The following is a 15,104-nucleotide window of genomic DNA, read 5'->3' on the forward strand; positions in this document are numbered from 1 at the left end:
AAAAATTTTAAAATTAGTCAAGCATGGTGGCCCATGCCTATAGTGCCAGGTACTCAGGAAGCTGAGGCAGGAAGATCGCTTGAACCCAAGGAGTTTGAGGGTGCAGTCAGCCATAATTATATCACTGCGCTCCAACCTAGATGACAGAGTGAGACCCTGTCTCTAAAAAATAAATAAATAAATAAAAATAAAATAAAATGAATTATATCTCAAGGCTGTTATAAAAATAATGGGAAGTTTAAAAAGTATTACTGATTTATAATTAATGTGATACATGTGGTTGATTGCTGTTTGCTACTGTGGTATGTTCTCTTTACAGTAAGCATTCTTCTTTTGCCTAGGCTATAACTACTCCTGCCATGGCAGTCAGTCATATCATGTTGGAATCATATAAAAAGTATATTTTAGTGTCTTTGATATTACTTGGCAAAGTACAACAGCTACCAAAATATACATCTCAAATTGTGGGTAGATTCATTAAGGTAAGTTTTTTTTTTTTTTACATAAAACTGATTTCTTACGTGAGCATGTTGAGCATATCAAGAAATTGCAATGATACAGTTCTGTAACTTGGTTTTATAGTGATTTAGTTCTCCTAACAGCTTCAGATTAGCAGACATTCTCATTACCTGATTGGGATGGAATATTTCTCAGGAACCTGTTTTCAAACTTGTGCTCTAGGTACTTACAGCTGTAGATGTTTAAGCTCCTGTAACAGTTGATTTTTTTTTTCCCCCAGAGACAGAGTCTTGCTGTGTTGGCCAGGTTGGTCTTGAACTCCTGGCCTTAAGCAGTCCTTCTGCCTCTGCCTCCCATAGTGCTGGGATTTCAGGTGTGTGCCACTGAGCCTGGCCTTTATTTTGTTTTGTTTCTTTTTTTTTTTTTTTTGAGATGGGGTCTCACTCTGTCACCCAGGTTGGAGTGCAGTGGTGTGATCTCGGCTCACTGCAACCTCTGCCTCCCGGATTCAAGCGATTCTCCTGCCTCAACCTCCTGAGTAGCTGGAACTACAGGCGTGTGCCACCACACCCAGCTAAGTTTTTGTATTTTTAGTGGAGACAGGGTTTCACCGTGTTAGCCAGGATGGCCTTGATCTCCTGACCTCATGATCCACCCGCCTCAGCCTCCCAAAGTGCTGGGATTACAGGCATGAGCCGTGGCACCTGGCCCCGTCTTCTTTCTTGCTAGCGGAAGTAGCAGATTGTCCCATTGCATCTGGTGAGGTGTGAGAAAGAGAGAGGGAGAGTTGGGAATGATGAATGTTTTGACTCCTTTCTTGTCTATATGATTTATCAGTAGAAAAACAGAACCACTGATAAAGACGTGTGCCTTCACTAAATTCAGTGGGTTTTCACCTGCTGTGTTACTACTTGATCTGTACTACAAAATTTTGTTGAAAATAAATTACTCCACTTGGTCTTAAAAACCAGGCATTTGCTTTGGGTGAATTATAATTTGTAGGGTAACAGTGTGTTGTTACCTGACAACATGGGATATACTGGTTTAAAAAATAATATGTAAGTGTGTTTTTGCTTCCTATACACATTTGAGTCTTTGGAAATTTTTTTCTTTTTTTTTTTTTTTGAGGCGGAGTTTTGCTTTTGTCTCCCAGGCTGGAGTGCAGTGGCATGATCTCGGCTCACCACAACCTCTGCCTCCCGTGTTCAATCAATTCTCCTGCCTCAGCCTCCCAAGTAGCTGGGATTACAGGCATGTGCTACCACACCCAGCTAATTTTGTACTTTTAGTAAAGACGGGGTTTCTTCAGGTTGGTCAGGCTGGTCTTGAACTTCCGAACCTCAGGTGATCCGCCTGCCTCGGCCTCCCAAAGTGTTGAGACTACAGGCGAGAGTCACCACGCCTGGCCTCTTCTGAAGTTCTAATCTGATTTTTTCCCTCCTTTGCATCTTTAGCCTCTTAGCAATGCATACCACGAGTTAGCACAAGTGTATTCAACCAACAACCCCTCAGAACTCCGAAACCTGGTGAATAAGCACAGTGAAACTTTCACTCGTGATAACAACATGGGACTGGTGAAGCAATGCTTGTCATCTCTTTATAAGAAGAATATTCAGAGGCTAACAAAGGTGAGGAAAGCGCCACCTTCACAGGGTAGCTCCTGACACCCTGGGGGCCATGTTTCCCTTTCTCGCCCTTTTCAGAGCTGAGGAAGCAGGTACAGGGATAAAGCATGGCAGGATTTCTGTGCTGAGAGATAACTCTCTTGTAATTGGCTTCTTAGAAAGAATTTGATTTATACCTTTGGTCTTTTCAGGGCTAGAGCAGGGTATTTGGAGCAGGTGAAGAGGAAGAAAGATAGGAGACCACGGCTACATTGGGAGACAGTGAAAGGCAGCCTCAGAGAGGTCAGCAGCTCCAGCAGGGCAGATGAGGGATGCTAGTGATGCAGACCTCAATGCGTTGTGACCAGCCTTGCAACCTGTCTGGCTGTGCTGATCTCTATAAGAAATCTTTTTTTTTTCTTTTCTCCCCCTTGACACAGTGCCTTGCTCTGTTGCCCAGGCTGGAGTGCAGTGGCGTGATCTTGTCTCATTGCAACCTCTGTCTCCTGAGCTCAAGTGATCTGCCCACCTCAGCCTCCCAAGCAGCTGGGACCACAGGTGTGAGCCACCACGTCCAACTAACACTTTGTATTTTTTGTAGAGACAAGGTTTCACTATGTTGGCCAGGCTTGTCTCGAGCTCCTGTCCTCATGTGATCCACCTGCCTTGGCCTCCGAAAGTACTGGGATTACAGACATGAGCCACTGCGCCTGGCCAGTGAGAACATCTTATGTGAACATAGTACTACTTGGACATTACCATTTAGGCCAGGGTTGTACAAACTTTGTGCAATTGACATCTAGGATGTAAGCCAATTATATAATTTTTATTTTCAAGATGAAAATAACATGCTGGGTTTTGACTATAGAAAATGTGCTTAATATCAAATGTTCAAACAGTACAGAAAAATAATGAAAAATGAAATATTTTGTGTTTTAGGAAGGTATAGGCTGCAAGTTACAGGAATCCTATAGCTCAACAAATAGAGGATTGTTTTTTTCTCTTGAGAAATCTGAACAGAGATGCACAGTTCACAGCTGCTGAGAACACGGCGCATCTGTTCCTGTGCACATCCTTTGCCTTGTGTCAGCCATGGTGATGGATGGTTGGGGAAAAGCCAAGGAACCAGAATAGGGGCTGTTTGTTGCTAGGCTACCCAGCAATGGAAAAGGCTGATGGATTTGGCTATGTGAGGACTTAGGGGAGAGGTGACTTCCCCTAGCCCAGTGGCTGTTGAGGTGGGCAGACCTTATACAAGGATCAAGGATCCTAAGGAGAAGAGGAAGGAAGGTGAGGAGAGGGTCAATGGCCAAGAAATAGAATCCTTCCAAATGCTGTAGAAAGACTAGCCATAGTTTCCTAACAGAAGGAAATCAGTAGTGAATTTGTAAAAAGTTAATTTATGAGAGAAAAATGAAGAACATGAAAGAGAAATCAACTCAAAAGATCAAAACCAGTATAATTTGTGAGCCAGAAAAACCAACTTGACCTACAGGTTTAAAAGACCAGGATCTAAGAGACTTAAATAACAAGCAGCCTAATTCTCTCTGTGAAATTTTCTTTTTGGCCCAAGTGCCAACAGAACCATACTAAGTACATTTCTGTCTTTCCCTACCAAGAGGTAGCCATTAAAAAACAGCTGCACTCTGTTTGTGACTAGTAATTGAGGTTTAGATAAAAGAACCCAAATGCTAACAAACATAAAAGATAGTACATGTTACAAAAGATGTTAAATTGCAAAATAGTAAATGAAAATTAAATAACAGTTTCAAAAATTAGGTGGGTGTGGTGGCACATACCTGTAATCCCAGCTGCTCGGAAGACTGAGGCAGGAGTATCATTTGAATTTAGGAGATAGAGGTTGCAGTGAGCCGAGATTGCACCACTGCACTCCAGTCCAGGCGATAGAGTGAGACTCCATCTCAAAAAAAAAAAAAAAAAAATTTTTTTTTTGATCAAACAGGAAGAGTCTCAACTTGAAATGGTCTTTCCAGGGCTGGGGCAGTGACTTACAAAGTCATCAAGGTCCTGGGTCCTTTGTGTGTTGACACGAAGTGGTGGATTGTGGTACACTGAGCTCACAAGCACTGCCTGCTGAAGGGACCTGGGAAGGGCTACCATAAGGTATGGTGGGCAGGAACCGTGTCTTTAAAGTACATAGCTAGTCAGAAGGTTATATCTGTGATAGTGGCTGCTCCATTTTTGGCATGATGTCCCAGTGCTAGAATGAAAAGAAGGGGGAAACATCAAAGGATTTTTCTAGCCAAGTTTTCTTACTAGAAAATCCAAAGAAGCCTCAACAGGTAGACTGTATCAGTAGGTGATGGCATGGCTGGGATGGAAGGCAACTAGGGGTGGGTTAAATCTGCCACTTCTGACATTGAAATATTACTTTGTGTTAACATTTTAGTAAATGTTTTTCTAGGTTCCTCTTCTCTGTTTCTTTCCTACGTGTATGCATAGTGTCTCCCAATTATATGTAATTGGGGTCATACTCTATGTTCTATTCTTGACCCTGCTTTTTTTTTTTTTCTGAGACCGAGTCTTGCTGTATTGCCCAGGCTGGAGTGCAGTGGTGCATTCTTGGCTCACCACAGCCTCTGCCTCCTGGGTTCAAGCTATTCTCCTGCCTCAACCTCCCAAGTAGCTGGGATTACAGGTGCACACCACCACACCTGGCTAATTTTTGTATTTTTAGTAGAGACGGGGTTTCACCATGTTGGCCAGCATGGTCTGGAACTCCTGACTTTAAGTGATCTGCCCACTTCGGCCTCCCAAAGTGCTAAGATTACAGGCATGATGAGCCACTGCGTCTGGCCTACTTTTAGGTTTTTTGTAGAGATGGGATCCCACTGTGTTGGCCAGGCTAGAATGTTGACTTTTGAGTCTTCGTTTGTGTTAAACTACTCGTGTACTTCTGAAAGTTAGCAATAATTTCAGTTTCTTGGGTACTATTCTCTGAACTAAAGTATATGTAGGTTTTAAAATTATTGGCTCATCAAGAATTTATGGCAGGCACAGTGGCTTACCCCTGTACTTCCAGCACTTTGGGGAGCTGAGGTGGGAGGATAGCTTGAAACCAGGAGCTCGAAACCAGTGTAAGCAACTAAGTAAGATCCCGTCTCTACAAAAAATAAAAAAATAAAATAAACTGGGCACAGTGGTGCACACCTGTAGTCTCAGTACTCAGAAGGCTGAAACGGGAGGTTCCCTTGAGCTGCTGTGAACTATGATTGCACCTCTGCACTCTAGCCTGGGCAACAGAGCAAGACTCCATCTCTTAAAAAAAAAAAAAAAAGGAATTTTCAAGATAAGGGCTTTAATATGCCCATCTCTGAAAATGCCATTGTTGTAAATGTTGCCAGCTGCCATTAAGAATAGAGCTTTTATTGTGTTTCTGAACGGGGTCATTTTCATGAGATCCTAAGAGAGCAGTGGTAAACACTGGCTTCCCTCATGTAGCACAAGTGTGCAGCCTCTTTTATTTAATTCCCCCATTTGTTTAAAAATGTGTACTTTGAATTTTGAATGATGAGTGTTATTTTTTCAATTATATTTAATAGATGATACGTTTAATACAAAATTCAAAAGATGAAAATCTTCATAATGATGTACATACCTAGGATTCCTTTCCAGTTTACATATATATATAATTAATCCTTTTTCATTACTCGTCTAGGAAATTGATGACAAACCACTGGGTTTATCAGTTTTTATTCTTATTTATTTTTTTTTGAGATGGAGTCTCACTCTGTCGCCCAGGCTAGAGTGCAGTGGCGTGATCTCGGCTCGCTGCAACCTCCACCTCCCAAGTTTAAGCAATTCTCCTGCCTCAGCCCCCTGAGTAGCTGGGATTACAGGTGCCTGCCACCACGACCAGCTAATTTTTGCATTTTTAATAGAGGTGGAGGCTCACTATGTTGGCCAGGCTGGTCTTGAACTTTTGACGTCAAGTGATCCACCTGCCTTGGCCTCCCAAAGTGCTGGGATTACAGGCGTGAGCCACCATGCCCGGCCCATCGGTTTTAAGTCATCTCCACAAATTTATTCTGTACATCAATGGGAAGAGCTCTGTACACTTTTTTCCTTTTTTTTTTTTGAGATAGAGTCTTGCTCTGTCGTCCAGGCTGGAGAGCAGTGGTACAATCTCGGCTCACTGCAACCTCCATCTCCTGGGTTCAAGCAATTCTCTGAATCTCTTGCCTCAGCCTCCTAAGTAGCTGGGACTAGAGGCATGTGCCACCATACCGGCTAATTTTTTGTATCTTTAGTAGAGACGGGGTTTCACCTTGTTAGCCACGATGGTCTCTATCTGCTGACCTCATGATCTGCCCAGCTTGGCCTCCCAAAGTGCTTGGATTACAGACGTGAGCCACCACGCCTGGCCCCTCTTTTTTGTATTTTTAGTAGAGACGGGGTTTCACTGTGTTAGCCAGCATGGTCTCGATCTTCTGACCTCGTGATCTACCTGCCTTGGCCTCCCAAAATGCTGGGATTACAGGCGTGAGCCACCGCGCCTGGCCGCTCTGTACACATTTTAATAAATGTCTTTCCTTCGTTGTTCCTACCTGTGACTAATTCTGCTTCTGACTTTCAGACCTTTTTAACTCTGTCATTACAAGATATGGCAAGTCGCGTGCAGTTATCTGGACCTCAGGAGGCAGAAAAATATGTTCTGCACATGGTAAGTGTATTTTCTTTTTCTTTTCTTTTCTTTTTTTTTATTTTTTTGAGATGAAGTCTCGCTCTGTCGCCAGACTGGAGTGTAGTTGCGCAGTCTTGGCTCACTGCAACCTCCACGTCCCGAATTCAAGTGATTCTCTTGCTTTAGCCTCCCGAGAGCTGGGACTACAGGCATGCACCACCACGGTCGGCTAATTTTTTGTATTTTTAGTAGAGACGGGGTTTCACCATGTTGGTCCAGGCTGGTCTCGAACTCCTGACCTCATGATCTGCCTGCCTCGGCCTCGCAAAGTGCTGGGATTATAGGCATGAGCCACTGTGCCTGGCCTGGATTTTCATTTCTTTAAAAATTAATTACTGGATTTTTGTTCCTGTAACAGAAGTTCATTGTGGAAACTATTAAAAAGGAGAAAAGCTGGGGAGCCTCCAAAGTCAACCACTATTGACAATTCGGTCTATTTCCTTATAGTCCATATGGTTTCTAGTTTTGGTGTGCTCATATGATATACATACCAGGCTTGTGTCCTATTTGTGCTCCTTTTTGTTTTTTTGAGATGGCTTCATTTTGTTTCCCAGGCTTGAGTGCAGTGGCACAGTGTTGGCTCACTGCAGCCTCAATTCCCTGAGTTTAAGTAATCCGCCCATCTCAGCCTCCCAAGTAGCTGGGACTACAGACATGTGCCACCATGCCTGACTAATTCTTGTATTTTTTTTTTGAAGAAATGGGGTTTCTCCATGTTGCCCAGGCTGGGCTTGAACTCCTAGGCTCGGTCTGCCTTCATGGGCCTCCCAAATTGTTGGGATTACATGCGTGAGCCACTGTACCCAGCCCTGTACTCATTATTTTCTATTTTATTTCATTTTGAGACGGACTCTCTGTTGCCCAGGCTGGAGTGCAGTGGTGTGATCTCAGCTCACTGCAATCCCTGCCTCCAGGGTTCAAGCAATTCTTCCTGTCTCAGCTTCCCGAGTAGCTGGTATTATAGGTGCCTATATTTACATATTTTCATTATCAGGATTTTTGTAAACCTTATAACACTCATGAAATATTTTGGGTATACGAAGAGGTATAACGTAGGGCTACTTTCTCTGCTTATCTGTGATGAGATCACAAGCTTTTGCCAGTACGTACATTAGCCAACTGCTGCAGCAAGAAATCTTGCTGAACAATGTTTGCTGAACTACAGTGTGCTTAGTGACATCATTGACTGACATTCTGACTCAGCCTCTTCCCTCGCTGAGGGTTTTGGTCCATGATGATTATTACACTGAACAGCACTGACATAAAGGAGGCCAGAGCACACACCCATGGACTTGCCACCCAGCTTAGGAAATGAAATAGCACCAGCGCCCTGACACTCCCTCTTTATCACCTCCCAGTTGCATTTCCCCACTCTCAGCCCCACCCCAACCAGGCATCCACTCCCAATTTGGATAAGCATCATTTAAATGACTAGATGATAACCCGCCACAGTGATGTATTGTAATCTACCTACCTATTCAGTTACATAAGTATATAGTTCTGATCTGGTTTTAGTTCACTGAAAACCTGTGTCCTCAGCTCAGGACAGGCAAAGCATCATATGACCCCCTAATAAAACTAGTTTCCCTTGTGATAACAGAGTACCGTATTTTGATTGATTGATTAATTGATTGAGACAAGGTCTTGCTGTGTTGCCCAGGCTGGAGTGCAGTGGCGTAATCATGGCTCACTGCAGCCTTGAATGCCTAGGCTTAAATGATCCTCTCACCTCAGCCTCCCAAGTAGCTGGGACTACAGATGTGTGCCACCACACCCAGCTAATTTTTAAATTGTTTGTAGAGACAGGGTCTCACTATGTTGGCCAGGCATAGCTTGAGACTTCCGGCTTCAAGTGACCTTCCCACCTTGGCCTCCCAAAGTGCTGGGATTACAGCTGGATCCAGCCACTGCACCCAGCTCAGCATTTCATTTTGATAGTTCAATTTACAAGTGTTCTAAAGGGTTTTTTGCTTCAACCTACCACTCAAAACATGTACACACCAAACAAAATCATACCTCTATGACTTGTGTCTGCTAAGAGCATCTTGGTAACCCCACAGGGGTTGCACAGAATAAGTAAGCTATAGACTCTTTCCCCAAGAAATTGCCTCTTCAGTGGTGAGTGAGAAGAAATACATGAGTGGTTATGACACCAGACAGGACATATAAGCTAGCAATGCGTTGAGGGGTCAAAGTGGTTGTGAGTTTTGAACCCTGCTTAACCAGCCCAGACACCCTGACAGGCTCTGGAGCAGTGGTTCTCCTCTGAGGGTGATTTTGTCTGCCAGGAGACATTAGGCAACATCTGGAGGCAGTTTTGGTTTTCATAGATGGGGGTGCTACTGGCATCGAATGGATACAGGCCAGGGATACTGCTAAACATCCTACAGTACCCAGGACAGCCCACACACCAAAGCATTATATGCTCCCAAATGTCAGAACTGCCAGGCTTTAGAAACCCTTCTCTTGGAATGAAAGGTCTGTGAGGGCAGGGTTTTTTTTTTCTTTTTTTAAAGTAAACATTGGAAAAGTACACTTAACTGTATGACTAAACACATTTTCACAAAGATTCCAACACCTAGAGGAAGGAACAGAATATGACCAGCACCATAGAAAATAATCCCTCATGCCTGCTTCTAGCTCTGTGCCTCTCTAGAAAGGTCGTTCCCATCCTGACTTCTAACATCCTATTTTAGTTGTGTTTGTTTCTGAGCTTAATGTAGAAGGAAACATACAGCACATACTTTCTGGGGATCTGGTTTTTTGACTCAGCATTGTGAGAGTCATGTGTGATGCTGTATGTAGCCGTAGTCATTCATTTTCAGGGCTACAATGTTCCAGTGTTTTGATACACCTTTCCATTTTAATTAGTTGGACAGGGTGAGCGTGGTGCCTGTAATCCCAGCACTTTGGGAGGCTGAGGCAGGCGGATCACCTGAGGTCAGGAGTTCAAGATCAGCCTGGCCAACATGGTGAAACCCTGTCTCTACTGAAAATACAAAAAAAAAAAATTAGCTGGGCGTGGTGGTGGGTACCTGTAACCCCAGCTACTTGGGAGACTGACGCTGGAGAATTGTTCGAACCCAGGAGGCGGAGGTTGCAGTGACTGGAGATCATGCCATTGCACTCCAGCCTGGGTGACAAGAGCGAAACTCTGTCTCAAAAAAAATAAATAGGCTGGGTGAGATGGTTCACACCTATAATTCCAGCACTTTGGGACGCTGAGGCAGGCAGATCACGAGGTCAGGAGATCAAGACCATCCTGGCTAACACAGTGAAACCTCGTCTCTACTAAAAGTACAATTAGCTGGGCATGGTGGCAGGTGCCTATAGTCCCAGCTACTGGGAGGCTGAGGCAGGAGAATGGCGTGAACCTGGGAGGCAGAGCTTGCATTGAGCCGAGATCATGCCACTGCACTCCAGCCTGGGCGACAGAGTGAGACTCGGTCTCAATAAATAAATAAATAAATAAATAAATAAATAAATAAATAGTTAGACATTGGGGTTGTTTCCAGTTCTGGTTTATTTATTATGAATAGTGCTGCTGTGGTGAAGGTAACTCCAAATTTTGCTAGGTACATTCCATCTACTTAAAGCAGCAGCTCTCTGTGATCACATAGAGAACTATGCATTTTATATAATATGTATTGGGTTGGTTGCTGTTTCACTAACTGGCATCTATCCCTTCCAAAGCTAGAAAGGAGTAGGCCAGCAGTTTCACTGCTAACAAATGGACAAGTGATTATCACCGTGTGGAACATCTTGTTAGGAATTAAATACCTGTTTGGCACTTTTATTGGTATCTCACTTTTTGACTTCATGGGCAAGATTTGGCTTTGAGGATCAGTCAAATAAATCCCCAGTAACTGATGCAAATAAATGATATATAGACCTTGAATCTGTCTTGGAATCCCCAGTGGCAGTAAAGTTACCTTGAAGAATCAGTGGATAGTTTCCACTGGGATAAAATGAAAACCTGTTAGGCTTTACTTTTTAAAATACAGTGGCCCAGCCTGGCCAACATGGCAAAACTTCATCTCTACTAAAAATACAAAAAATTAGCTGGGCATGGTGGCGTGCACCTGTAGTCCCAGCTACTTAGGAGGCCGAGGCAGGAGAATCCCCTGAACCCAGCAGGTGGAGGTTGCAGTGAGCAGAGATCAAGCCACTGTACTTCAGCCTGGGCGACACAGCGAGACCCCATCTCAAAAACAAAAGGCAATGTAAATTATATCTCAGTGCAGTTGATGTTGAAAAATGCAAGGGCACCTCAAACACATCATGGTAAGGGAAGCCAGACCACAAAAGATTACATAGTGTATGATTCCATTCATATATCCAGAAAAGGCAAATCCATAAGAGACAAGAACAGATTGGTGGTTTCCAGGGGCTGGGAGGAGGAGGGAATGGGGAGGGACTGCTAATGGGCCTAGGACCTCTTTCTGGGTGATGAAAATGCTCCAGAACTGGAGATGGTGGTTGCACAACATTGTAGAATGCATTAAATGCCAATTAATTGCTCACTTTAAAATGGTAGGCCAGGCGCAGCGGCCCATGCCTGTAATCCCAGCATTTTGGGAGGCCAGGGCGGGTGGATCACTTGAGGTTAAGAGTTCAAAACCAGCCTGGCCAACATGGTGAAATCCCGTGTCTATTAAAAATAGAGGCCAAGGCGGGTGGATCATTTGAGGTTAAGAGTTCAAAACCAGCCTGGCCAACATGGTGAATCCCATGTCTATTAAAAATACAAAAAAATGGCCAGGCGTGGTGGCTCATGCCTGTAATCCCAGCACTTTGGGAGGCCGAGGTGGGTGGATCACCTGAGTTGACAACTCAGGTGACGACCAGCCTGATCAGCATGGAGAAACCCCATCTCTACTAAAAATACAAAATTAGCCAGGCGTGGTGGCACATGCCTGTAATCCCAGCTACTCGGGAGGCTGAGGTAGGAGAATCGCTTGAACCCGGGAGGCAGAGGTTGCAGTGAGCCAAGAACGAACCACTGCACTCCAGCCTGGGGCACAGGGCGAGCCTTCATCTCAAATAAATAAATAAATTAAATTAAATGGTTAATTATGTTGTGTGAACCTCACCTCAATAAGAAAAATGCAAGGGCAGGGATTTTGTGTGTGTGTGTATCAGTTGTTTTTTTTTTTATTTTTTTATTTTTTGAGACGGAGTCTCGCTCTGTTGCCCAGGCTGGAGTGCAGTGGCCGGATCTCAGCTCACTGCAAGCTCCACCTCCCGGGTTCACGCCATTCTCCTGCCTCAGCCTCCCGAGTAGCTGGGACTACAGGTGCCCGCCACCTTGCCCGGCTAATTTTTTTTTGTATTTTTTAGTAGAGACAGGGTTTCACCATGTTAGCCAGGATGGTCTCGATCTCCTGACCTCGTGATCCACCCATCTCGGCCTCCCAAAGTGCTGGGATTACAGGTTTGAGCCACCGCGCCCGGCCGTGTGTATCAGTTTTATACCTCTTAGCATCGATAATGGTGCCTAGCAAATAGTAGGTATTTAATAAATACTTGGATAAACATGGCACTTAAAAATATACAAGTTTATTTATATTCATGTTGCCTTCTATGCTTCTCTCTAATTATACTGGATGACTATTCATATAGCATTCAGGTCTAAACTGCTTTCCTGTTTTGTTTTGTTTTGTTTTGTAGATAGAAGATGGTGAGATTTTTGCAAGTATTAACCAGAAGGATGGTATGGTCAGTTTCCATGATAACCCTGAAAAATATAATAACCCAGCCATGCTTCATAACATTGATCAGGAGGTAAACATGAATGCCAGGTTTTTATTTTTTTAATTGATGGTTGAGATGTATTTGAAATACTGCTTCTGTGTTCCAGGATAATTTTAGTTTTAAGTACAGGTAGTTCCTAGTCTATGAACATCTTAGTTACTAGAAAGTTAATTTCAAAATGGGCTGCTTAAGGACAATCGCTTGAACCCTGGAGATGGGGGTTACAGTGAGCCAAGATTGTGCCACCGCACTCCAGCTTGGGTGACAGAGCGACTCTGTCTCAAGAAAAGCAACAACAACAGAATAAACCCAGAATGGGCTGCTTAAAACTCTTCCAGGCCGGGTGTGGTGGCTCAGGCCTATAATACCAACACTTTGGGAGGCTCAGGTGGGTGGATCACCTAGGTCAGGAGTTCAAGACCAGCCTGGCCAATATGGCAAAACCCTGTCTCTACTTAAAAAAAAATAAAAAATAAAAAATTAGCCGGGTGTTGTGGTGCATGCCTGTAATCCCAGCTACTCTGGAGGCTGAGGCAGGAAAATCTCTTGCAACCTGGGAGGCAGATGTTGCAGTAAGCTGAGATCGTGCCACTGCACTCCAGCCTGGGCAACAGAGGGAGACTGTCTCAAAAATCAAAACTCTCCCAGATTGTATAGCTATAAATAAGTGATGGGTTAGATATCCCAGCTAGCTCATCAAAACCTCCCTTAACTCTGAAAACACTTAAAGGGCCTAGTATAACTTTATTCCCAGCGGCCACTTACAACATAGAGCCTTGTGTTTTTGCTGAAATGTCTGTGGAGTTCCAAGTTAGGAGGTCAGGAAACATCTCTCCCTATGTGAGAAGCAGAGTCGGGGTGGCTGGAGGAGAAGAGCAAAGCCCTCCCTGATGGTCCCCTTCAGGCAACAGTCTGGGCTGCAGCCTGTGTCTCCTGAGGGCATGCTGTCCTGATTCTGGGGGCTGAAGGGGGGCATTTTGTGAGTGGTCTCTGTTACTTACCTCTGAGCAGTGAAGTGAACTGAATATTAAATCTCAGAAAACTATGTTTTTTTTAACATAAATTTGATGGCAAAATGTCACCTGAAATGGTGTCTAGTCTTCATTGATCTCAGTGTGACTATACTCCAGTTTCCCTGCAAAAGATACTATGTGTTTGAGTATGAGGTTTGCCTAGATCCTGCTGGGTGGGATATTGGGTATTATATGATACATGTATTAGCTTTCTGAGTCCAAAATACGCTGGCTCCAAAACCCATGTGGCCCCAGGGGTTTCAGATCAAGAGATTGTGAACCTACAGCGCCCTTGTGAACAGTCTAAGTTAGAAAGGATGCAGCTGACCTAAACCTGCCGCTGACCACCTTCTAATGTGCCTGTCATGCAGATGCTGAAGTGCATAGAGCTGGATGAGCGGCTGAAAGCCATGGACCAGGAGATCACAGTGAACCCTCAGTTTGTACAAAAGGTGATGAGGGTTCCCCTTATTATAAGAAGTAGGCTGGGTGGAGAAGGAGGAGCGTTGTCACATCAGGCACTGGAACTAAGTTTCCGGTTACTAAGTATTTCTTGAAACCCTTACCAGTACGGTCATGGAGAAATACTAGTTGAGAGTATTTTCAAACGATGGCCTGGAAGTACACTTAGGGATGCTTATGGTGGTTCCTGGAATTGCCTGCCCTTGTTCACAGGGTGGCTTTGTTCTGGGAGGGACAGGGTAACTGGTGTGCTTATTGGGCTGCTGGGGAACCCTCGATAAAAGCAAACATAAATACATAACTTCGCTTTCCCTTTACAGAGTATGGGCTCACAAGAAGATGATTCAGGAAACAAACCATCCAGTTATTCTTGAAACTAACATCCATCCTGAGCTAAACAAGAGAAACTACCATCTTGGCCAGTGGCAAGTGTTCGGAGGGCAGCAGAGAGGACCAAGCCTGTGTCACCTGGAGACTAAGAAATTAAATTTTGTTTTGACATCTTCAGTCCTATGTGCTTTCAGAAAACCATTCTCTCTGCAAAGAAAGGAAACAGATTTGCAAACTTTAAAGTCTGTCGTGGATTTATTTATCCTCAGATTATTGTTATTGCATTAAATCTACCTTTTTGTTTTAAGTTGCTTGAACATTAATGTGTCTTCTGCATCACTTTTTTCTCCTGAAAAGTTTTTAATAAGCACATTCACTGTGAACAGAAATAGCTGGATTTTAGGAATTTTTGGAAGATTTGAATCTGAAAGTTTTTTTATTCATTGACAAATTTGTATCTTAAAAAAATATAAAAGTTGTCATCAGTGTCTTCAGAAAATAAAAAGAAAAAAAGGTCAGCCAGACAGACATAGTGACTCACACCTGTAATATCCTAGCACTTTGGGAGACCGAAGCAGGATTGCTTGAGGCCAGGAATTCAGACCACCTTGGTCAACATAGTGAGACCCTGTCTGTATTTACGAAAAAAAAAAAAAACAAAGGATAGCGTCCCTGAGGCATAAGTTAATTTTTAAAATTAAAATTAACATGCATTATTAGTAAGAGTATGAGTTGTGGATTATGAGATGCCATTGGTGCTTCACTTTTTTTTTTTTT

General features: G+C 43.6%; 1 protein-coding gene across 1 annotated transcript in view; it reads left to right on the plus strand.

Moving 5' to 3' along the window:
* Window positions 1-14,650, plus strand: part of COPS3 (COP9 signalosome subunit 3) — a 37,128-nt gene extending 22,478 nt beyond the window's left edge. The window contains exons 6-11 of the mRNA XM_011952154.1: window positions 342-482; window positions 1,914-2,087; window positions 6,661-6,747; window positions 12,439-12,552; window positions 13,907-13,987; window positions 14,318-14,650. Coding sequence (XP_011807544.1) covers window positions 342-482; window positions 1,914-2,087; window positions 6,661-6,747; window positions 12,439-12,552; window positions 13,907-13,987; window positions 14,318-14,371 — 651 coding nt within the window. The 3' untranslated portion in view covers window positions 14,372-14,650. The remainder of the gene's footprint in view (window positions 1-341; window positions 483-1,913; window positions 2,088-6,660; window positions 6,748-12,438; window positions 12,553-13,906; window positions 13,988-14,317) is intronic.
* Window positions 14,651-15,104: the final 454 nt, after the last annotated feature.

This window comes from Colobus angolensis, unplaced genomic scaffold (assembly GCF_000951035.1).
Source record: "Colobus angolensis palliatus isolate OR3802 unplaced genomic scaffold, Cang.pa_1.0 Scaffold335, whole genome shotgun sequence".
In the NCBI taxonomy this organism is placed as follows: Eukaryota; Metazoa; Chordata; class Mammalia; order Primates; family Cercopithecidae; genus Colobus; species Colobus angolensis.